Source organism: Caretta caretta, chromosome 1, assembly GCF_965140235.1.
Source record: "Caretta caretta isolate rCarCar2 chromosome 1, rCarCar1.hap1, whole genome shotgun sequence".
NCBI lineage: Eukaryota > Metazoa > Chordata > Testudines > Cheloniidae > Caretta > Caretta caretta.
Genome location: NC_134206.1, coordinates 218,656,040 through 218,678,710, shown reverse-complemented (window position 1 = coordinate 218,678,710; position 22,671 = coordinate 218,656,040). Strand labels below are relative to the sequence as shown.

General features: G+C 51.4%; 1 protein-coding gene across 3 annotated transcripts in view; it reads left to right on the top strand.

Moving 5' to 3' along the window:
- The window catches only part of A2ML1 (alpha-2-macroglobulin like 1), a 59,005-nt gene that overhangs the window by 30,707 nt on the left and 5,627 nt on the right, over positions 1–22,671 (top strand). For all 3 annotated transcript variants that reach the window (XM_048822539.2, XM_075120424.1, XM_048822529.2), the window contains 27 exons: positions 1,478–1,498; positions 2,402–2,561; positions 2,845–2,929; positions 3,454–3,577; positions 3,952–4,066; positions 4,625–4,734; positions 5,061–5,228; positions 8,725–8,955; positions 9,832–9,895; positions 10,075–10,220; positions 10,491–10,640; positions 10,839–11,024; positions 12,371–12,467; positions 12,671–12,815; positions 13,259–13,487; positions 13,925–14,051; positions 14,501–14,622; positions 15,726–15,777; positions 16,329–16,412; positions 16,967–17,143; positions 17,380–17,461; positions 17,655–17,811; positions 19,634–19,708; positions 19,937–20,099; positions 21,458–21,672; positions 21,989–22,204; positions 22,489–22,616. In XM_048822539.2, coding sequence (XP_048678496.1) covers positions 1,478–1,498; positions 2,402–2,561; positions 2,845–2,929; positions 3,454–3,577; positions 3,952–4,066; positions 4,625–4,734; positions 5,061–5,228; positions 8,725–8,955; positions 9,832–9,895; positions 10,075–10,220; positions 10,491–10,640; positions 10,839–11,024; positions 12,371–12,467; positions 12,671–12,815; positions 13,259–13,487; positions 13,925–14,051; positions 14,501–14,622; positions 15,726–15,777; positions 16,329–16,412; positions 16,967–17,143; positions 17,380–17,461; positions 17,655–17,811; positions 19,634–19,708; positions 19,937–20,099; positions 21,458–21,672; positions 21,989–22,204; positions 22,489–22,616 — 3,629 coding nt within the window. The remainder of the gene's footprint in view (positions 1–1,477; positions 1,499–2,401; positions 2,562–2,844; positions 2,930–3,453; positions 3,578–3,951; positions 4,067–4,624; positions 4,735–5,060; positions 5,229–8,724; positions 8,956–9,831; positions 9,896–10,074; positions 10,221–10,490; positions 10,641–10,838; positions 11,025–12,370; positions 12,468–12,670; positions 12,816–13,258; positions 13,488–13,924; positions 14,052–14,500; positions 14,623–15,725; positions 15,778–16,328; positions 16,413–16,966; positions 17,144–17,379; positions 17,462–17,654; positions 17,812–19,633; positions 19,709–19,936; positions 20,100–21,457; positions 21,673–21,988; positions 22,205–22,488; positions 22,617–22,671) is intronic.

Genomic DNA, 22,671 nt, shown 5'->3' with positions numbered 1-22,671 from the left:
CCACCCCCTCTCCAACCGCCCCTTCTCTCTGTCCCCTGACTTCTCCAACACCTATCCACACCCCCGCTCCCTATCCAGGCCCCCCGTTCCCTGACCGCCCTCCACAGAACCCGTGCCCCATCCAACTTCCCCTTGCTCCCTGTCCCCTGACTGCCCCCCTGGGACCTCCCACTCCCTGCCCCCTTACCACGTCTGAGCCAGCCACGTCACCGCACTGCCCGGCAGGAGCAGCAGGCCTGAGCACCGGTGGCGCAGCACGCTGAGGCTGTGGAGGAGGGGGAACAGCAGGGGAGGGCTGGGGACTAGCCTCCCCGGCCGGGAGCTCAGGGGCCGGGCAGGACGGTCCCGCAGGCCATAGTTTGCCCACCTCTGCTCTAAAGAGAAGGTAAAACAGGCCTGGTTAGGCAGTCTGATTTTGCTGGAGATATCACAGTGTAGGAAGGGAACTGTTCATCCTGGAAACAACCTGGTCAGGAGCAAGAGAGAAAGAAGTGTCTCCACCCAAGAGAGGTGACAGCCAGGGAGCCGGAAGCCTAGGGTAGGTGCCCTTGCTGGACCACAGAGGGGGAACAGGGGAAGCTGCTCTGAGCTGTGACCCAACCACTTTCCCTGAAGCTGCCTAGGAAATTGTTAAAGAGCTATTAGCATTAAACTAAAACAGGGAAAAGCGGCCAACCAAGCTGAGGAAGGCACACGAGGCTCCTCTGTTGCTGCCAAATGGGACTCTTCCACCTGCAGCCTCTGCTGTGGGAGGTGTTGAGGCAACTTTGGAAGTTTTGAAAAGTGGGTGGGGATCATTAGCTGCATATTTTCAAGCCTTGTAAGGAACAAGAAGGGTTGATCTGAGCTCACATTGCTGGGAGGCACAGCCACTCGCTTTCTAATGTGCCAGCACCCCACACTGCCCCAGGCTTCTTCCCACCCCAGCCCTGCCTCTTCCTGCCCTGTTCCACCCCTCCCCTGAGCGTGTCCCGCCCTTGCTCTTTTCTCCTCCCCGGCCCCAGCGCCTTCTGCATGCCGCTGAACAGCTGATCAGTGGCGTGAGAGAGGTGCTGGGGGGAGGGGGGGGGAGGCACTGATTGGCAGGGCCACCAGCAGGCAGGAGGCACTGGGCAGGGAGGAGCTGATCGGGGGGCTGCCGGTGGGTGCTGAGCACCCACTGTTGTTTTTTTTCCCATGGATGCTCCACCCCGGAGCACCCACATAGTTCGTGCCTATGCTTGGAGGGTCCTATTGTTACTATAACACCGTTGCACACTGTGGTAACTCAGAAGTTCATGGCAACAGCAGGGCTAGAACTCGGATGCTCCTGTTGTGAATGCCCAGGCCCCTGGGCACAATCTGATGGAGTTAAGAGTAGGGCTGGATCTGGCCTCAGCTCTCAGGGTGGAGGAGGGCCCAGCCCATGCAGCAGGTTCTGTTCCCTGCAATAGTACAGAGATCGCTAATGGAAATTCTCTCTGGTTTTCTCTTTCAGTATCTGCTGGTGGAGCTGAAGGTCAGTGGCCCCCATATGCATACTGAGATGCCTCTGTTTTCCATTCCTTTCCCTTCACACTCACACACAAGCAAGACTGTGACTCACTCAGGTCTCCTGCATGGCAGCCCTAAGCACCCACCCCTGGAGGGCAGCTGGCCCTGTTCCTGCAGCTCTTGGCTGTGAGAAGCAACCATTGGAACTGTGGTTTTCTGCGCGGCAATACACAGTAGCAACCTGCAGGGGGTGCCAGACTGGACCCCCCTCTCTATTCCAATCTTCCCACCAGTGCCGACAGACTAGAAACCGGGTCTCCCGCACAGCGGCAGAGATTGCTAATCTCTAGGGAAACGGCTCCTGGGGGATCCTGGCTTCTCCAGCAGCGGCTCCTGCTGCCCAGGGGGAATTCCCAAACTGGGGGCTGACAATCCAGCCTCCCTCTCCCACCCTGCAGTGCAGAGCGCTAATCTGCTGGGGTTGTCTAGCCCAGCCTCCGCACCGTCCTCAGTCCCTACCAGCCCTTGGAGAGCCTCAGGTCACCAACAGCGAAGAACAGTGCGAACTCTAGGGCGCCCCGAGCCAACTGTCAGCAGCAAGTCTAGCCCCTGCCAGCTCCAGGAGCATGAGCCCAAGCCAGGGAATGGGAGCCAGGTCTCCCGCCCAGCAGTGCAGGGCACTACCCCTAGGGCACAGAGTTCAGCCTCTGGAGCGCTCGCAGCCTGTGCTGGCCCCTGAAGAGCAAGAGACCGGGCCTGGAACACTGGTCTCCTGCATGGTCATGCAGAGCACCACCAAGCTACAGGGGGTGCTGGGCCCAGCCTCTGTAGAACTCCGAGCCCCTGTCCACCCAAGGACTGGGCTGCATGGGGAGTAAAACAGGGAAAACGGGCTCCATTTTAATCCTGTTTCTGCCCATGGCATCAGGATCCTGAGAATAACCGGATTGGCCAGTGGCTTAATGTGAAACCAGTGCGAGGCATCGTGCAGTTGTCCTTCCAGCTGGCAGCCGAACCGCCCCTGGGAACGTACACCATCACTGTGGACAGTGGGAAGGCCTACAGCACCTTCAGCGTGGAGGAGTACGGTACGGAGGGGAGCGCAGCATGCAGTCCAGGAGTCAGCAGTATCACTCCACTCTCTGACAGTCCCAGGGGAAGCCCTCTCCCTATCCAACCCTGATTCTGACTCTGCAAGTGAACGCTTGCCTTAGAGAGGACGCCCCCCCCGCCCTTCTCTCCAGGGGAATTCTGTCTCTGGGCGTGCTGCACCCCCACAACACGCAGATACACACTGCTCCCTGAGCTGGGTGACAGTGAGCCAACCATGTTCCTTTCTTAACTTCTTGCATCCAATTTCTCCCTCCCCAGTGCTGCCCAAATTCAAAGTGGTTGTGACTGAGCCAACTTGGATCTTCACATCGGATACATCTTTTCCACTGAAAGTTTGTGGCAAGTATGTTTCACAGGGCTCTTGCGATGGGAGGGCACAGTTAACGGGCAAATGTATTGGCTCATCTTGCTCAGTGGATGTAAGGGATTAGCTTTGGGTTTCTCAGGGGGTCTGAGTTGTAGTAAGGATTTTCAGGGAAAAGGTGAAAGCATTTACAGTGGCTCTCAACTCTTCTTCCATGTGGAAGTCTATACATTCTGCAGCTTCCCCAGAACACTTTTTTTTTTTTTTAAATTAACCATGAAGTGTCCCGCCCAGTTAAAGTGCAGGGATGGAGTAGGAAGGGGGGGTGTTTTTGTGTGTGTGTGTGTGAAATAGGAGTATTATCAGCAGAGCTGTGTGGGGAACCAAGGACTGGAATAGCAGGGGGGCTGCAGGGCAGGACTGAGGGGCATTGGCAGAGCTGTGTGGGGAGCCCAGGACTGGAATAGCAGGCACATACACCATGGTGCAAAGGAAGAAGGCAGAAGTGGACTAAGAACATCAGTGGCAGATGGTTTTTTTCCCCTGTTTCCCTTCTCTGCCAGGTACACCTACGGAAAGCCTGTCCAGGGTACAGTCCAAGTCTCTTTGTGTCGGACAGCATATACCTGGTACATGGACAGGACAGAGTCAGAGCCCACAGACATCTGCCAGAATGTCACAGGCCAGGTGAGGAGGGAACTGGGAAATGATCTAATGGAGATGTAGGAGCATCTAGGGAAAGAGGAACGGCAGGGCAAAAGAACGAGGTAGAGAGGGAGAAATTCTAACCAGGAGCAGTGGGCACTTCTGCACAGTATCCCTCGCACCGCACTGGAGCATTTAGCTTAGTACTGCTGACTTGGGGACAGTAGTGCCTCCTGATGACTCATACGCTCCTCTACTCCCTGCGGTGTTTGCATATCTCCCCTCTGTGCTCTGACAGAGCCTGCCACTGCTTCGCTTCTGATCTCTGACGAGATCACAGGGTGGCTGTTCCTTTCCTCTTGTTCCTTGAGTATGTGGTCAGCAAGTGTCAGCAATTCTCATTGCCTCTTTTCCAGACTGATAAAACCGGTTGTTTCTCAGCCTCCGTGGACTTGGCATTCTTCAGCCTTGTCAGCCCTCGGTACAGCCACAGTATAAATGTGGTAGCCACTTTGGTGGAAGCTGGAACAGGTAAACCCTACCATCTGCAAAGTAGTGTGTGTGCGCGTGAGAGTGAGGGTGTTTATTGCTTCTCTCTTCCTTATAATATAGCTCTTGTGGGGCTGAAAGAAGGAAATGTTGACCCAGAGTGATCTCTGAAATGGACTGAATGACCCCAACACTTAGTGTTTTTGTGGTGTGTGTGGGCACATGTTTGGCCTGCCCCATTGTCCACTACAGCTTGGGCCGTTTCCCACTACGTATACGCTGTTCGGATTGTGTACTGTTCCACTGGCCACTAATGGACCCTGAAACTGTCTTTTGTAACAAGTGGGTTGGTCACCAGCAGGCAGGAAACTGTTCTGCCAATCAGAGTGGAGTCTTTAGCCATGGTGCTCATTCACAGGTTGTCAACATGGAGATCGCAAACAGGTCGGGGTGGGGGGGGTCATGGCCTTCCTCCCTTGCTTTATGGCTAGATGGGAGGGGTGGTCCCAAAACGTTTCTGTTGTAACCTGATGTGGCAGAGTATGGCAAACCACTGCGTGTGTTCATTGGCTCACTGTGCATCTTGTCTTTCTCCCATAGGCGTGGAGGCAAACGCTACCCATGTTGCGTTTATGTCTGAGAAAGCTGGGTCAATGAGCTTTGAGGATTCAGACAATTACTACCACCCGGGGTACCCCTACAGCGGGAAGGTAAAATCAATATGGGGTGGAGCTGCTGAGTGGTCTTCCAGGGCAGCCGAAGTACGGTGCTTTACATAATGCCTCTAGCAGGTGAAAAAAACACGGGCGCCTGTGGCATCATCTCAGAGAAATTCCCATTTTTAATTTTCCCTAGAGATTACCTCTGTCTAGTTCTCAGCCCTACCCCTCTCTTTAGAAGGGGCCAGCCTGCTCTGAGCTTTCTCGGCCCCACTGAGTGTCTCTCATAGAGATTCCCCATTCCGGTCAGTCTCTCCTCAAGAGCAGATTTTGCTGGTTGAATGTGTGCATGATTCTCTCCCTGCTTCTCCCTGCAGATCAAAGCCCTGGACCGAGAAGGCTCCATACTGAAGAAGCAGCCCGTTTTCTTGGTTATTAATGCTGGGAACACCCAGTCCCACCAAAATCTCACCACCGATAGCACCGGGGTGGCTACTTTCACTTTGGACACAGCTACGTGGAATAGAAGTGAGGTCTCTCTGGAGGTGAGTCAAATTAAGAACAGTGCATTCCAGTGCTGCATCCAGGAGCTGACAAAGACATCGGGCACCAGCAAGGCTCCACACAATTCCCCTTTGTGTAGGCCCTAGAGATTCTCTTCTCTGTATCTCTCAGGCCCTTGATCTGAGAGTAATTCTCATCACTAGGGCTGTTGCCATATAATACAGACTTTATCTGAGGTAGGTGTGAGTCCCTTAACTCTGTACATTCTGCCATCCTAAAGTCTGCTGTTTCAAGTGGAGGAGACTTTATTCCCTTCCCCTCCTGTGGTCATGTTGTATAGTGCTGCTGGTGCAGAATGGCTCCCTCCTTCCCACAGGCAGCTACATTTCAATAGTGGGTGAGTGACTCTAGGATATAAAAAGCCCAGTTTTTCAAAGATTCCTGTCTGGTCATCTAACATCCAGCCTAAGGACCTGCTCTAAGTGTAATCAAAGATACTGCTGAATTTTCCTCAGATAAGAACTACCTCTGTGCACTGAAAACTGGCCTTGTTAGGTCTCTCCCCCCATCTACAGATAAACAAATGCCAGCAGTGAGGATTAATGGCTCCTGTTGAAGCCAGTTGTCTGTTGATAGACATCCATGTTTTTAGACATCCAGTAAGCTAGTCTGCTCCCTGCTAAATTTTCTTATTGGCATATCTCACACATCTGATAAGTGCCTAAGTGGATACATGGAGGACAGGGGACTTTCCAAACCAGATCAGTGCTGTGATTCACCATCTAGTCCAGTATCCTGTTTGCGACAGTGGCTAACACCACACACTTGAGTGGAAGCAAGAAATCCAGTAACAGACAGAAAAGGAGTACTTGTGGCACCTTAGAGACTAACCAATTTATTTGAGCATGAGCTTTCGTGAGCTACAGCTCACTTCATCAGATGTATACATCTGATGAAGTGAGCTGTAGCTCACGAAAGCTCATGCTCAAATAAATTGGTTAGTCTCTAAGGTGCCACAAGTACTCCTTTTCTTTTTGCGAATACAGACTAACACGGCTGTTCCTCTGAAACCTCTCCTTACAATGTGTATGATAAACACCCATTTTTTCATGGTCTGTGTGTATATAAATCTCCTCACTGTATTTTCCACTTTATGCATCCGATGAAGTGAGCTGTAGCTCACGAAAGCTTATGCTCAAATAAATTGGTTAGTCTCTAAGGTGCCACAAGTACTCCTTTTCTTTTTGCGAATACAGACTAACACGGCTGCTACTCAGTAACAGACAGCTATGCACTAACTGTCCACTGTGGAGGTTTCTTCATAATTCCAGGCAGTTGATTGGCTTCAGGCTATAAGCCATTTTGTATCTATAAATTACATACATTTGTTATAGATGTAAGCAGGGGAATAGTCCCGCTTTTGTGGGGAACTTTCCTGGCTTCTGCACTACCCTGGTGAAGTGGGCTAGTGAAAGGATCTGAGTCCTCACTCCCTCTTCCTTTACCCAGTGGCTTCTCTGCCCTTGAGGACTCCCCTTCCACTCTCCTGTCTGGCAGAGTCCTCGTAACCCCAACAAGGCTGGGCCCAGGATTCCTGGGGGGCTCAACCCCCAACCCTGCTGCAGTCACCTAGGACAGGGGCTAGGGTGTCCCCACTCCCGGGTACTCTGTACTGGGCACTTCTCTGATCCACTGAGCATTACATACAAGTTAAAGCAAATGCAAGTTATTTAATCAACAATTAATTTTAAAAAGAATATGGAAAAATGGGAAAGGTGAAAGGAAACACATCAACCCGCTCTGTGGCAGGGAACATCACAAACAGTGTCTCTGGAATGTCAGGACAGTTCACAGTCTGTTCCTTGTAAGTCCCAGGCCTTCTTCTCAGGCCCTGGCTGTGCTGCAGGGATGCAGTGGATTGGACACTTGCTCTGGTGGTGGCCACACGCTCTCAGGCTCTAAGTGGTAGGACCCTTCTTCCCAGTGTCACCCCCGCCCTGTCGGGGTTACGATCCAAGCCTGGCCTGCAGAGCCCCTTGGCTGAAGCGTCTCCCTGTGCTGGGCCTGCTGCCCAGGGTCCCCCTCACTCTCCCCAGCTACTCACCGCACCCAGCTCCAGACTGCTCCAGCCCCAGCTCCACCACTCTGTCTCTGCTGCTCTGCCTCCAGCTCCCTGGGCTGCTTCTTTGGCCCCTCTGCCTCTGGTTGCTGCAGCTCTGCTCCCAGGACAGGTCTGCTCTGCAGGCTGCTTCTGTGACTCTGCTCCCAGCACTGACCTGCTTCGTGGGCTGCTTTTCTGGCCCCTCTGGCTCCGGTTGCTGCAGCTCTGCTCCCAGGACAGGTCTGCTCTGTCTGTGCTGTGCCTCTGGCTTTGGGGCTGCAGCTCTGCTCCCAGGACAGGGTCTGCTCTCTCTGGCCTGCTTTTCTGGTCCCTCTGGGTCTGGCACAATTCCGTTCCCCAGCTCAGCTCAGGCCCCTGCTTTCTCCTTAGCTTGGCCCCACTCTGTCTGACCCAGGCAAATCCAGCTCACAGGGAGGATGGGACCTCCCTGGCCTCCTGACTCCCTGATTAGCCTACCCGCCCTGTCATTCAGACTGACCTGGAGCATTGGCCTCTCCCCATTGTTCCTGGGGGCTGTCAGCCTCAGGGTCCTGATTCCCATCAACCCTTCCCCCTTTTTAGTACTGGGAGCTAGCAACTAAAACACCCCCACTGAATGTTAGTAAGGGGGCAACAGTCCCCTTACATAGATAACAATTATATATTACAGGGGTGGCCAACCTGAGCCTAAGAGCCAGAGCCACAATAATACATCAGCAGCCCCCCATCTGCTCCCCAGTGCCTCCTGCCTGCTGGCAGCCCCCACCAATCAGCACCTACTGCCCCCTCCCCCCCCACCCACCACAGTCAGCTGTTTCACCTGCGCAGGAGGCTATGGCGGGGAGGGGAGAGGAGTGAGGGTATGGCAGGCTCAGGGGAAGGGGCAGGGGCCTTGGGGGAAGGGGTGGAGTGGGGGCAGGGCTTGGAGCAGAGCAGGGGGTTGAGCAGTGAGCACCCCCCAGCACACTGGAAAGTTAGCATCTATAGCTTCAGCCCTGGAATCGGTGCCTAGGTAAGGAGTCGATTATTAACCTCTGAAGAGCCGCATGCGGCTCCGGAGCCACAGGTTGGCCACCCCTGCTATATTATAATGTGTAATGATAATACATGCCATTTTAGATGCGTATGGTCCCTTTTCATGTCTAATACAATCATGTCTTTTGGAATCCAGTCCACTTGGTGTAAAGCACTGTGGGATTTTAACAGATGCGTGAAGGCCCCAGAACAGAACGGGGGCCCTTCTGCTCTTAAAGCACTGGCCTCTAGTGCTTAAACCAGAGGAAAATCCTGTTTAGATGTACAAGTATTACAGCTTCTGATTGAGCTGTACTGATTCCATCCAGCAGAGGGCAGTGTATATACACATGTTCTGGCCAGAACATTTACAGCGCTCTGGAGAAATGCAGTCATAATTATTATCTTTATTTCTCTTCCAGGGAAGGTTCAGGCTTCCGGATCTGGTATCTGACTCTACAAGGATCAGTCAGTATTACCTGAATGCTTTCCTCCACCTGAAGCCATACTACAGCACCACCAAGAGCTACCTCAAAATCCAGCGGCTGCCAGGGGTGCTGCCCTGCGGCCAGAAGCAGGTGGTCCGGGTGGATTACAGCATTGATCGAATAGATCTGGGAGGCAAAGCCAGAGAAATCCTCTTCTCCTTCTATGTGAGTGCCCAGGCAGGCTAGGGGACGGGGGACAGATCTTGTGGAACGTTCCAAGGAAGGGTCTTGGGGAGCAGGGGGAAGATATGCATGGCTGTAGCTCTCATCAGTTGTGACTTAACCCTTGAAACACCAAGAGGCACATGCTTTTCCTTCAACTCCTCTTCTCTTGTTCTGCCCTCCCCTCTCACAGCTCCTCCAGACAGCCCAGCCCCTCCTAGCTGCTGATCCCTCCCTCTCCCCTGCAACAGGACAGCGAACCCCCCTCATACCTTCTTTGCAATTCTCTACTCACGTTCACTCCTCTTTGCCTGCTCCCCACCAAATCTTGCCCTCACCCTCACAAACATCTGCTCCTGGTGGACCCACCTTCCTTCCTTCTAGAAGCCATCCCAATCTCCCCAGATATGCTGTTGCTACCTGATATGCCTCTTGCAGTGCTGGATTCCCTTCCCTGTGTCTGGACATGCCCTCCCATATGAACCCCCTTTCGCAATCTCCTAGGACACTTCCCCATGATCTGCCTTTCCCTCCTGTTAGTTCCTGAACCAGCATGCCCAGTGCAGCTCACCTCCCCACTGCTAGAAACCATCCCCAGTCTCCCTCGCCCTACAAAATGTGCAGTCCCCATAGGACAGGCCTCTTCTCTCTGTTCCCTGGACATGCAAGCCCCTTCCCTGCTGTCAAAACCCTCCGACAACCTGCCTCCTTTCCTGTCTGAAACCCTCCCTCTCTCAGGTCTAGTGTCCCCCATGTGACTTCACCCGTCCTATGGTTGGTAACCTTTGATCTGTGGTGTTTGGGGGGGACATGAGAGGAGATGGGAGAAGGTACCTGACCTGAACACCTTCTAAGATCTCTCTCCTTCTCCTTCCCTAGGTGGTGGGGAAGCAGAAGCTCATCGGGGATGGTCAGAAACGTGTCGACATCAAGAAGAATGGTGGTAAATCCACAGCCTCCTCTCCTAAAATGGGGGAGTAAAACCCCTCCAGTGATGGGCTCTAGTGACAAATCTAGCCCTGAAGGAGGCAGCATGGAGAGGGGTGGAAGGGGCTGAGATGGGCAGGAGGAGACCATATTAGATCTACTGACAGAATTTCTCCTCCTTCTCTCTCCTCCCAGGGCTGATGGGCTCTTTCTCCATCCCTCTCACCTTCACCTCCCACTTTGCTCCTAACCCCTCTTTGGTGGTTTATGCCATGTTCCCTGATGGGGGAGTCGTTGCTGACAAAGTCCAGTTCACAGTCTCCATGTGCTTCAAGAACGAGGTGAGGCTCCGGCTTGAGGAGGCTGGGGTTGGCACAGGTGCAGGAAGAGGGGTGGTGGGTACCATAGAGATTAAGCCATTTCAGTGCATGGCATGTGCGCCAACAGAAAATGCAGCTTAGGTGCTGAGGGGAGCCACGACTAAACCCTTATCTTTCCCCTGAACAGAGGAATCATTTTTCTCTAATTCATCCCTTTTCTTGCCCTTCCTCTTTCCTACCTCTTTGCTCCCATGTTACGGGCTCTCCCCATCTTGGGATCCATCTGTCCAGGTCAACCTGGAGTTCTCGCAGCAGCAGGACCTGCCAGGGGCAACTGTGAATCTCCAGCTGAGGGCAGCTCCCAACTCGCTGTGTGCCATCCGAGCTGTGGACCAGAGCGTCCTACTCCTGAGGCCAGAGAGGGAGCTCTCCAACAGCAGTGTGAGTGGCTCACTGTGACGGGATGGGGCAGAATGATGGAGAAATGGTGGAAGCTGGGGCTCTGGAGTGAAAGGGGGGCATCTGTGTGTGGGAGGGGGTTGGCGGTAGGAGCTGGGGTGAGGGATGAATGGCAGGTGTCTGTGTCTCTGTCTTTGCTATCAGCCCTTTGTTTCCTTGGGCCCATGTGTGGTTCTGCAGGTGTATGGGATGCTCGATTTCTCAAATGGAGGTTACCCCTATCAAGTTGATGAGTACGATGACTGCTATATAACAAGGCCATTTCCAGTGCCTGTCCTCAACCCTGTGCCAGTAGACCGCAGAAGACGTTCCATCATACCGAGACCTTGGTTTGACCAAGGGGCTGACTTCTTTAGCTTCCTAAAGGTGCGTGCCTTTATACTCATCACCAGCCTCTCCTTACTGTGAGGAGAAGATGCATAGCCTCCATTCTGAGAGACGGGGCTCAAGAGAACTATATTAGATACAGCAATGTACCCGGAAGTGCAGGTCTGCTCTGTATGTTGTCTCTATTAAAATTTCACCCTGTCGTTCCATCTCTGTGACTCCAAAACAGTTTTACTCTATGTAGAAATAAAAGCAGAGTCAGGCTGGTTCTTTCCTTCTCATGCATCATCAGCAGTAATAAAGATCTGCAGGGGCCACATTTTGTCCTAGGTGTATGCGTCAAATTAATCCCTGGCACATTGCTCTTGAAGTTAGTGGAGTGACACTTAGGGTTGTGTTTGAATCTAAAAGTCTCTGAGTAAAAGCAGCTGGGATCGGTATGTGGTGAGTTTTGAGTCATTCAGTTGCAAAAAGAGATGAGTATGTGTGTGGAGTTTTTCACTCTCCCTGAACTCAGAGCTAGATTAAACAAGAGCTGTTGAAGCTGAACTCTTGAAAATCACCAGATTTATAGCTGGGTGGAATAGAATTGTTGCCTCATGAGTTCCACAATACAATCATGGCTGTGCTAGGGTAAAGGCACTACTGTGTCTTGGTCAGCCAAACTGGTTAACAGCAATTCTGCTGCTGCTGCTGACCCAGGCAGGGACGAGCGAGATGACCGAGGAGCTCACAAAATCAGTGTGCCTGCCAACATAGGCGCCGACTTCCCCCCTTTCCTGTGGGTGCTTGACGCGCCCCCCGCCCCCATTCCACCTCTTCCTCGCCCCATTCCAACCCCTTCCCCAAAGTCTCCGCCCCCTCCCTGACCCTATTCCAACTCCTTCCCCAAATCCCTGCCCTGGCCCCGCCTCTTCCCCACATCCTCCCCTGAGCGTGCCATGTTCCCGCTCCTCCCTCCCTCCCTGGAGCGTGCTAACGCTGCCAAACAACTGTTTGGCGGCGACTGGGTGGAAAACACTGTGAGGTAGGCAGAGGAGTGGGGACACGGTGCACTTGGGGCGGGGGGGAGGAGGAAGTGGGGTGGGGGCTGAGGGGAGCTTGGCTGCCGGTGGGTGCAGAGCACCCACAAATTTTTCCCCGTGGGTGCTCGATCCCTGGAGCACCCATGGAGTTGGCGCCTATGCCTGCCAAGGTGTCCTAGCTTATTGTAGAGCAGTGCAGAGAGAGACAAGGGAAGAGGGGAGAGATGGGGATCAGAGACAAGCAGGGGGGACAATGTGATGCAGTTGACTAGTTATATTGACACACAGGCAGAGACACTAAGCAAACGTTAAACCCTTCCTTTTTCACATTTTGTTTCTTTCATCTCTGATTTAACACAGGAGATGGGACTGAAAATTTTATCAAATGGCAAAATAAAGAGACCCCTGGATTGTCGTCCCTATCCCATCTGGTATGACACGGAACATAATATAATGGGTAAGGAATTCCTTATCTTTTTATTTGATTGTCCTGGTCTATTAAATTTCCTTTCTGCTCTCTTAATCCATGTAATTACTGTCTGGGAATAAAGGGTTAATCTCCACCTGAGTTCCTCTACTGCCCCTACTGGACTCTATTATCCCAGTGCCAGCCTTTTCTGTGAGTAAGCAGCCAAAGAGCAGGTATTGTCTGACTTCCAGGGGCACCCAGGCCACCCCCTATTATGGAGGATTCAGGACGTGTCCCTACAGCGGAGTTTCAGCCGCCATCAGTGGAGAAATCCAGAGAGTCCCAAGTCCGTGAGTTTTTCCCTGAGACCTGGATCTGGGAGCTGTATCCCATTGAGTAAGTGATGTTTAATCCCAGGGATGGTGGGGAGAAATGCAAGGCTTTGTGCGGGCAGTGTTTGGAGGTGCTTCTCTGAACCAAACCTCACAGGCCTTTGAGACTGGGCTATGTTTCATATTCTAGAGAACAAATCTGCTGGGTTTTAGGAAAGGCTGTGGGATCTAGGGGTTAGAAGAAGGGATCTGTGGGTTCTTTTCCTGGTACTGACTCACTGGGTGACCTTGGGTGAGTCGCTTCCCCTCCCTGTGCATCAGTTTCTGCATTTGTAATGTGGGGATAACGACCTACACTGTGTTGGGTGGATTAATGCCTGGAAAGCTCTATAAGATTCTGGGATGAGAGAGACTGGAGATAATCATAGTATCATTAGTTATTGTCAGAATTTTTCCTGTCCCTTGGGGATCTCCCTTCCCCGATATCATGATCTGATTTCTCTGCAGAAGCTCAGGTAACAAGCAGGTCCCAGTCACTCTCCCTGACACCATCACGGAATGGAAAGCCAGCATGTTCTGTACCTCGGAGAGCAGCGGCTTTGGGATCTCACCTACAGTGGGGCTGACGGCCTTCAAACCTTTCTTCGTGGACCTGACCTTACCCTACTCTGTGATCCGCGGGGAATCATTTACACTGACTGCCACTGTCTTCAACTACCTGAAACAGTGCATAAGGGTGAGGAAGCACTCACACTCCGGTTAGCCTCATCTGGGTCAGGCTTTACCTGCGTGCCTGTAAATCCTTCCCCCTGCCCACAATGGATCCCGAATCAGTATCAAGAGAGCCACGTGGATTTTACTCTTACATATTCCCCAGGGAATGGGAGCTAATCCCATGAGATCCAGAGCAGGTTTTACCTCCGTTACCAGGAAGCCAGAATGGTGCTTAGATACATCCATGGGATTGGATTGCTTGCTCTGTGTTTGTTTGTTTGTGTGTGGAGCTTGCTCTGCTGATCCAGTACTTTTCACCTGTTACTCAGTTTCTTTTATAGGGAATTTTAGTAAGCTCAAGTCTGTCCCCCATTTTCTCCCTTGCCCCTGTGCTGCTTCTCTGTCTAATTTTCCACTCATGTCCCTGACTGCTCAACCCTTTCCCTATCTCTTGTGCAGATCCAGATTATGCTGGCCAAGTCAGAGGAGTACCAGGTGAAGTCATATAAGGGCTGTGAATACACCAGCTGTCTGTGTGCTGATGAAGCCAGGACCTATTACTGGAACGTAACAGCCACCAAACTGGGTAAGGAGAGCAGAGAAGAAGGGGAGAGAACACAGGAATTGCTGTACCAGCTCAGACCATTGCTCCAAATAATCAGATTCCCACCTTGCTGTTGTACCTAGACCAGACATCTAATTAACCCAGTATCCTCCTGCCATACTGGATGAAACCACTGTCCCACCTGTAGAACTCCATTGTTATCCCTGATATTTCAGAATATGATGGTCCAATACCCCGGTTCTCATAGTGCACAGGACTGTTAGTGCAAAACCGTGCCTGGAGTTGGGAAATACAGATCACTTTGAACCCTTAGGTGTGAGAGCGCGTTCCTCTCACATAATTGTCTTGGCTTGCACAGAACTACAGATGTCATCAGTTTTCTGTGCACTGAACCATTTTGCCTGGATGGGCAGGTTTAAAATGGAAGCTCTGAAGAGCTTATTATTTTTTTCTTTTTTTTTCTTTGCCAGGTGAGGTGAACTTCACCGTCACCACAGTGGCACTGCCCAGCAGAGAGCTCTGTGGTGGTAGGAAAGTGACGGTGCCAAATAAGGGCCGCAGTGACACCTTGATCAAGCCTCTCCTCGTCCGGGTAAGCCTGCCGATCCAGAGAACGGGGAGGGGGGGGGGGCGGAACAAGAAGATACCACACTGTTATCACCAATGCTTTTGCCAGCAGTTCCATCCATCTGCTGAGCTGAATTTCATAGACTTCTAGTGTAGACGAGGTCTGAATTCTAGAACTTTGGTGTAATTTATGTCGCTCACGGTGTGAATAATCCACACCCCCAAATGACATAGGTTCTACCCACCTAAGTGCCGGCATAGACTGCGCTATGTCGGCAGGCGAGCTTCTTTCTCCAGCACAGCTACTGCCTCTCATAGAAGGTGGAGTAATTAAGCCGACGGGAGAGCTCTCCGCCGTAGTACATCCAGTATAGACACAGCCTCAGAGTTGGAGAAAGCTCTACTAGGTCCCATTTCCGTTCCCCTGGGACCAGTGCAGGATGGTTTCCTACAGTCTGTTCTCCAGGGTTTTGCCCAGTCTAGTTTTACATGTCCTGAGCAATGGCTGTTCCACCCCATCCCTTGGGGAGACCCTTCCACATCCCACTAGATCTCTCCCTGTTAGGAAATGTTTCCTCAGCATCCAGCCAGAAACATGCACCTTGTGCTCAATGTTATTCTATATTCTTATTTGTCCTCTCATCCCCAGTTCCTCTTCTGTGTTGGAGTTTATATCTCTCACAACCATTGACAAGTGGCTATCCATCCTCAGCTGCCATTTGGCTGAGTTATATAGATCCAGTTCATTTAATCTTCCCTCTTAAATCAGTCAATCTAGAGCCCCTTAATCATTTGTAGCCCTCTTCTGAATTCCCTCCAGTTGATTGGCCTCTTTCTGGCTCTGAGGTGTCTGGGACAAGGACTGAACCCATTATTCCAAGACAGAGCCATATACCATATAGCATATTCCTTCCTTGTTCCAAGATGTGACCACTGTGGTCCCAAAGTGCCCAGAGTTGACTTAAGGAGTCCAGGAGTGGCCTCTGCCCCTCTCTCTTCACCCTTGTATCACTTCTTGCTCTGTGACTTGATGCCCCAGAGCATGCAGCCCAAAGTCATGAGGTCACATGAATCTGAAGACTGGACATGTGTTGTCTTTAATCAGTTTCTCTGTGTTTCTACTGACAGCCGGAGGGCGTCCTGATGGAGAAGTCTCACAGTTCCCTGCTCTGCCCAGAAGGTATGGGTTGCATTGGACCATGAGAAGGGATCACAGTGGCCACGTTCTCTTGGGTTTGGGGAGAGAGAGTGTCACCTATGCATAGACATATGGGGAGGGAGAGCACTGGCTGGACAGCACTTACCAAGAGGGTAGGTCTTTGGCTTACTGAGCCCTGTGATTCCAGCAGGGAATAGAAAGGTGGGATTTTTCCCGTTGGAATATATGCATGAGGACCTGTACTTCCTGAATGTGTGTCTACCCCCTGCAATTGCTGCCTCCTGCAGTGGATTCTGGATGCAAAGACCCTGAGAGGAGGTGAAAAAACGATTCTTGTGTCTTGTCCTCATTCTTCTTGGAATGGACACTTGAAAGTCAGTATGTGCCCATAAGGACTTGCCCTCCTTCCTCTCTTCCTGCTGCTGCTGGAGTTGTTGGTCCATATGCCAGGAGCTCTCAGTGTCTTGGAGATCCATTACTGCTGAGAGTGGCTTATTGTGTTTCTAGCTGTGGGGGTCTCTCTTACACCCTCTCCTGTGTTGGCTCACTCCTTTCTCTGTTATAATTGTCAGGGAATTCTGCCTCAGACTCAGTCTCCCTGCAGCTCCCTGAGGACATGGTGCCGGATTCAGCCAGGGCCCAAGTGTCCGTGCTGGGTAAGGAATCAGTCTGGCGAGTGATTTAGTGTAGAGCAGGGTGGGGGGCATGTATGAGGGTGTAAGCAGACTGGACGTGTTTTGGTGGCTGCATGGGTTGATGGCATGTGTGGGGGGAAAAGGGGGATAGAGTGCTGATGAAGGGCAAATGATGTAGCAGGAGTGTATGGAGGAATGAGGGCTTGTACACAGGTAGGTATGTACAATTTGTGCCTTTGGATGGGTGTATGGATGGGAGGGTTCATAAGTGGACAGGCTGATGGTGGGATGGGTGTAAGCAGTGGGAAGGGACGTACGGGGTGAGTGGGTGTAGACAGATGCAGAAGGAAGCATGGAGTAGGAGGATGCAGACAGGGTGGCGCAGGAGAGGTGTGAACGGTTGGGTGGCTGCAAGTGTGGGGTTGGAGAGGTGTCAGGCCGGCAGTGTTATGGGTTGAGTAATGGTATAATGTGTGGAGCAGCCTGATATGGGGAGGGGACGGGACTATATTTAATCAGACATAGATGCACAGTTCAGGGGGATCACCATTGTCCACATATGTTTGTTTATCCAGGTGACATCATGGGGACGGCGCTGCAGAACCTGGACCAGCTGGTGCAGATGCCCAGCGGCTGCGGAGAGCAGAACATGGTGCTGTTCGCCCCCATCATCTACGTGCTGCAGTATTTGGAGAAGACAGGGCAGCTGAGTGAGGAGTTGAAGACAAGAGCTGTGGGTTTCCTGCAAACAGGTCAGTTAGTTTTCTTGCTCCTCTCCCTAATGCATGGTGTCCATCTCAGCCTCTGTGCTCAGTAGATGTCCCCAAACAGTGGGCAGATGGATTGGGGCAGGAGAGGTACTGTGAACTCTGTGGCTTTCCCCTGGTTCTGAGTGAGCCAGTTCCATGGCTGGTCAGTTTCTGTGGAAGGGGCAGGCCTGGGTGATTTTTGACTCAGATGTCTCCAGTTGTCTTTCTCTCCTGCTCAGGGTACCAGAGGCAACTTCAATACAAACACAGAGATGGTTCCTACAGTGCCTTTGGAGAGAGCGATGGAGAAGGCAACACATGGTGAATACTTAGCCTTTCTCAATAGTACAGTAATGAATTGCCTCCCACAATGCTGGTACTACCTTTGTCGACACCCAGCACCCCCCCCCCCCCCCCGCAGCCCTCACTCTGTCAGTATCCCACTATGCATACCCACCCGCCCTGGCACTGACTCTCCCTCCTCTCACTGACTTCTACTCCTCCTCTCCCCCAGGCTGACCGCATTCGTGACCAAATGCTTCATTCAAGCCAAGCAGCACATCTTCCTAGATGACAAGAACGTTGAGGATGCTCTGAAGTGGATAGCAGGGAACCAGCAGGCCAATGGCTGCTACGCCAACGTGGGGAAACTCCTCCACACGGCAATGAAGGTAACAGCCAGCAAGGCCTGGCCCTCATTCAGTAATCCCTCCTAGTGGGGCTGTCATTAACTCTAAGGGAGTGGCCCGGTGACACTACCTGTACCCTGATGGAAGGCCAATGGTCCTACCCTTGACTCTAATGTAGGGCCTACTGGCGTGACTCCTCTTTTGTTCTCACCTCTTCAGAGTTAGGTGGGAAGGATATGGCTGTTGTGTCCAGATAATCCCCTTTTTAGTGCTAGCGGTGTGATCCTAAATAACCAGAAGCCCCTCCCCACAACTGTTCCCACCTTCTCCTAGTCCACTTCCCCAGCACCTCCTCCCCCACCACGGAGGAGAATGGGCTATTCCATCTAGGGCTCTCCAATAAACTCCCCTTCCCCCAGCACTTTAATGATCTCTCCCATGTTTGAGGCTCACTCTCACAGATGGAGGAGAATGTTCTGTCCCACCTTACCCTCTGATAACCCCACATTAGCTGTGTGACATACCAAAGGTACAATCCAGACTAATAAGTAACTGTGTGACCGCCAGCCCTGTAACTTGGGGTGCCCTTTACAATGCCTTGCTGCCAAGGGGGCTGGAACAATTTGTATAGTGGGGGAGCGGAGAGCCATTGAACCAAACTGTAAACCCTGTGTCTGATGGAAACCACTTCATTGCCAGGGAGTGCTTCTGCACCCCTAGTTCCAGCACCTAAGCTTGCTGCTGTAGCCTCCAGCCTAGACTGCTCACCAACAGCCTCCAGCATCCCAGGTGTGTGTGCATGCGTGCGTGCTTCAGCCAGCCACACCTTGCTCTTACCACACTAGGTTATATTGCAGGGTGACCCCAGCTCACCCCCAGTCCTAGATTTCCCCCCCTCTCCCTCCCCCATCAGAAGTCTATGTCCTGTACTGCCCAGTCCTCTTCTGGACAAAACTAGTTTATATAAAGTCCGTTTATTTCTTTAATAGAAATAATAGCACACAACTTGCCACCCCAAATGGCATTTCCCAAACACTTCAATTTAAACACACTGGATTAGACAAAACAATAATCAAGTTTATTAATTACATAGAGACGGATTTTAAGTAAGTTACAAGTAATGAGGCATAGGTCAGAAATGGTTACAAGAAAATAAAGATGAAACACAACTGGTGCTTAATGTAACAAATTACGTTAAATTCAAAGCAAAGTTTTCTCACCAGTCTCACTGACCAAACTTCTGAGGTCAGAATCCCTTCTCCCAGAAACCAACAAATGCTTGCTTTGTCACTTCAGGTGCCATGAACGCAATGGATAGAAAGAGCGGGTGTGTCTTGGGGTGTTTGCCCTTCCTTTTTATAGTTTCAGCCCGCCTTTTGAAAAACATTTCCAGCTGGGTACCAGGAGATAAAAAGTCTATGAGGAAAGATATTCCATGCTGCTTTTTTGTCACCTGCTTGAGCTTCCTTTCTCCCCTTCCTGCTTGATGACTCTGTTTACTGCTTAAATGCAAATTAAGCAGATCACACATTCCTTTGTTTAGGACAGACCATTCCCTCCCCCCTCCCCCCCGCCCAACTTCAGCTTCGGTAGGGCTGTGGGTTTGGCACATGGGTTAATAATGTCATCTAGGGAAATCTTCTAACTTCACATACAATGTTGCCATATGTATTTTACTAGGGCAATAATGAGCTGCGAATTATGAGTTTTCAAATGGTACCTCACAAGGCATACATCGTACAAAGATTATTACAATAGTGTGTGGAATGTGGTCATGGGTACCTTCTATCACAAGGTGCCACATAGCAGCTACCATTTGGGAGGTTCATTTCCCCACCAACCTCTTTCTCTCACTGATCTGCAGGGTGGGATAAATGACGACATCTCTCTGGCTGCTTACATCACTGGTGCACTGCTGGAGGCAGGAAAGCCACTCAATGTGAGTACAGTGCTGCCTACACACGGCCTCGCTCACTCCTCTCCTCTTGTCTTAGTTCTAGTGCTTCCATGGGCCCACCTGTTCCTCTGTCATGCACAGCGGATAGTTATAGCCGAAACGTACCCAATCTTCATGACCATGTCAGGATTTGGTCACTATGGAGCTGTCTCCATTTTTCTCTGCTCCATCTCCTATGTTAGGTGAACTCCATGTTTCTTCCTGTTCCAGGACCCAATGGTGAAGAACAGTTTGCAGTGCCTCAGAAATGCTTCCTCCAAAGCCACTGATCTCTACACCCAGGCACTGCTGGCGTATGTCTACTCACTGGCTGGAGACACTGTGACAAGGCAATTACTGCTCAATAAGCTGGACCAGCAGGCCATCAAGTCAGGTACCATGGGGCAAGAAGCTGCCTGACTCGAAGCACTAGGACTCCCGTGACTATAACAAAAATTCCACCAATGCTTAGGGCCAGGATGCTTTCCACAGAACCAAGAACATTATTGGTGGAAAAGCCCTATGAGCTCAGGCAAGATTGGTCCTTGCAGCACATGTTCTAGCATTTTGTCCTGTCCCTGGGGCTTTTGCCCCTTCCCTTGAGCGACTGATGTGCTTTTTCCTGCCTCCGTTACAATGCAGTTTTTCTTTCTTCTTTCCATTTCATCCTCCTCAGTCATATCCCCTTGCACCACACTAAGTAATTCCTCTCCTCCTAAGTGCACTGCAACTAGTACCAAGTCCCTGCATCCCCTTCATCATTTCTTAGCGAAGTGATACAGGCTTACTCCTACTTTTTCAAAAGTGGCCTCTAAGTTTCAGGTGTCTCAAGTCAGGCATCAAAACGTTGAGACAGCCAAAATCAGTGGCTGCTCTTGAAAATGTAGGTCTTGGCTCTTTCCTCATCAATCCCTCCCTCCAGCCCCCTGATAATCTGTTGCTTGTTTGTCAATATAGTTCTCCTATAATGTGGTGCCCAAAGCAGGAATAGTCTAGATTCAGTCCCCCCTGCGTAGGGGAACTATCATTTTTCTGCTCTGCTCCGGAATGTGAATGTGCTATCCAAAACTGTACTGGCCTTTTTCATAGAATCATAGAATATCAGGGTTGGAAGGGACCTCAGGAGGTCATCTAGTCCCACCCCCTGCTCAAAGCAGGACCAATCCCCAATTTTTGCCCTAGATCCCTAAATGGCCCCCTCAAGGATTGAACCCACAACCCTGGGTTTAGCAGGCCAATGCTCAAATCATTGAGCTATCCCTCCCCCCCTTAGCTTTATTAAGCCTGTCACTCTGCAAACTCGTATCTAATTTGCTGTCTATTGTCCCTGCCAGACTGGTTCTGTCCCCAGAGAGTATCTGTATTTGGGATGATTCCCCCTTGTTGATTTATCCCAGTTTAGTCTTATTGTGTTAAATTCTGCTCGTTCCCATCCATCAACTGGCTTTACTGATGTTGCATCATGATGGGACCTGTTTGCATCACACTCCCTGCTGGAAGGCATGGGTGATCCCTCTCTTTTGATCATGGCAGTGATGTGATGTGGCATCTCTATCATGAATACTACTTAATCACTCAGTACACTGACACAATAGCATTCCCGTGAGGATTTCCCCACCCAGATTTCAGGTATGGGCTTTTTTCAATGTCGCACATGAGGTGGGATGTAACCATGAAATTCAACCTGGATTGCAGTCCTGGACCCAAGCAAGTCCTGTTCTGAGCCTCAGGTTCTTGTTTATCCTCCTCCAGGAGGGCAGATACACTGGAGCAGGAAACCAGCCCAGCCTCCCACTGAGTACAGCTGGTCCCAGCCCAAGTCTGTGGACGTGGAGTTAACCGCCTATGTGTTACTGGCTCTGCTCGCTACAGAAAAAGTGTCCAAGGAAGAGATTGCTTCTGCCACTGGCATTGTGGCATGGCTGGCCAGGCAGCAGAATGCCTATGGGGGCTTTGCCTCTACCCAGGTAACAAACCAGCTTCTCTCAGAGCCAGACACCATGTCTAGTCAGGGAGAGCAACAGGCTGGAATGTCCACTGAGGGCTGAATCTCTGTGCTAGACTCTTACTATGCTCAGAGGCTGTCTGTGAGAATCCAGCTTCTGGTGCCCTGAGGAACAGATCCCACTGCACTGTGGGGCTGGGAGCTTGAATCCCACTGTTAATATCCCGGGGAAAGGATCCCATGGTTCTTGAGCTCTGATGGAGGGGGTGGGGATCCATGTGCCAGCACCCTGAGGAGTGGATCTGCACTCAGTGATGTGATTGCCTTTCCTTTCCCAGGACACTGTGGTTGCTCTCCAAGCTCTTGCTAGATATGGAGCAGTGACATTCATCAAATCCGGAAACGTCTCTGTGACAGTGAAATCAGGAAAGAACTTCCAGCAGTCCTTCCATGTGGAGGCCACCAACCGACTGGTGCTGCAGCAGCAGCCTCTCCCTGACATTCCTGGAAATTACACCATACAAGCAGCTGGCACAGGCTGTGTGTATGTGCAGGTGAGTGGTGGCTCTTATGAGAGAGGCCAGGAGGATGTCATGGAAGGGGGCACTGCCTGGCTCAGGGTCATGAGGGAATGGGATATGCAGCCTTTCACTTCTAATGGAGCCTCAGATCGGAGGGCTGGAGGGATTGCAGAATGGGGTATGGATCCTTTCACCTCTAGGGCACCAGGTCAGCACTGGCTAGCTCAGGATCCTCTTGGAGGCAGTGGCAAGGATATAGTCTCTTGCAGGCTTGCGTGACTCTATTTGTTGAGTCTTTTCTGTGTCTCTCCCATCAGACAGTTCTGAGGTATAATGTGCCTCCCTCAAAGAATGCAGGGACCTTCACCCTGAGCGTGGGAGTAGGAGAGAACAAGTGTGAGAAGCAAACACTCCCTCGCTTCCTGTCCCTCAACATCAGCGTCAGGTGAGAGTGAGGAGCTAGAGAGGAAGGGAATGGAGGGGGCAGGGTGATATGGAGG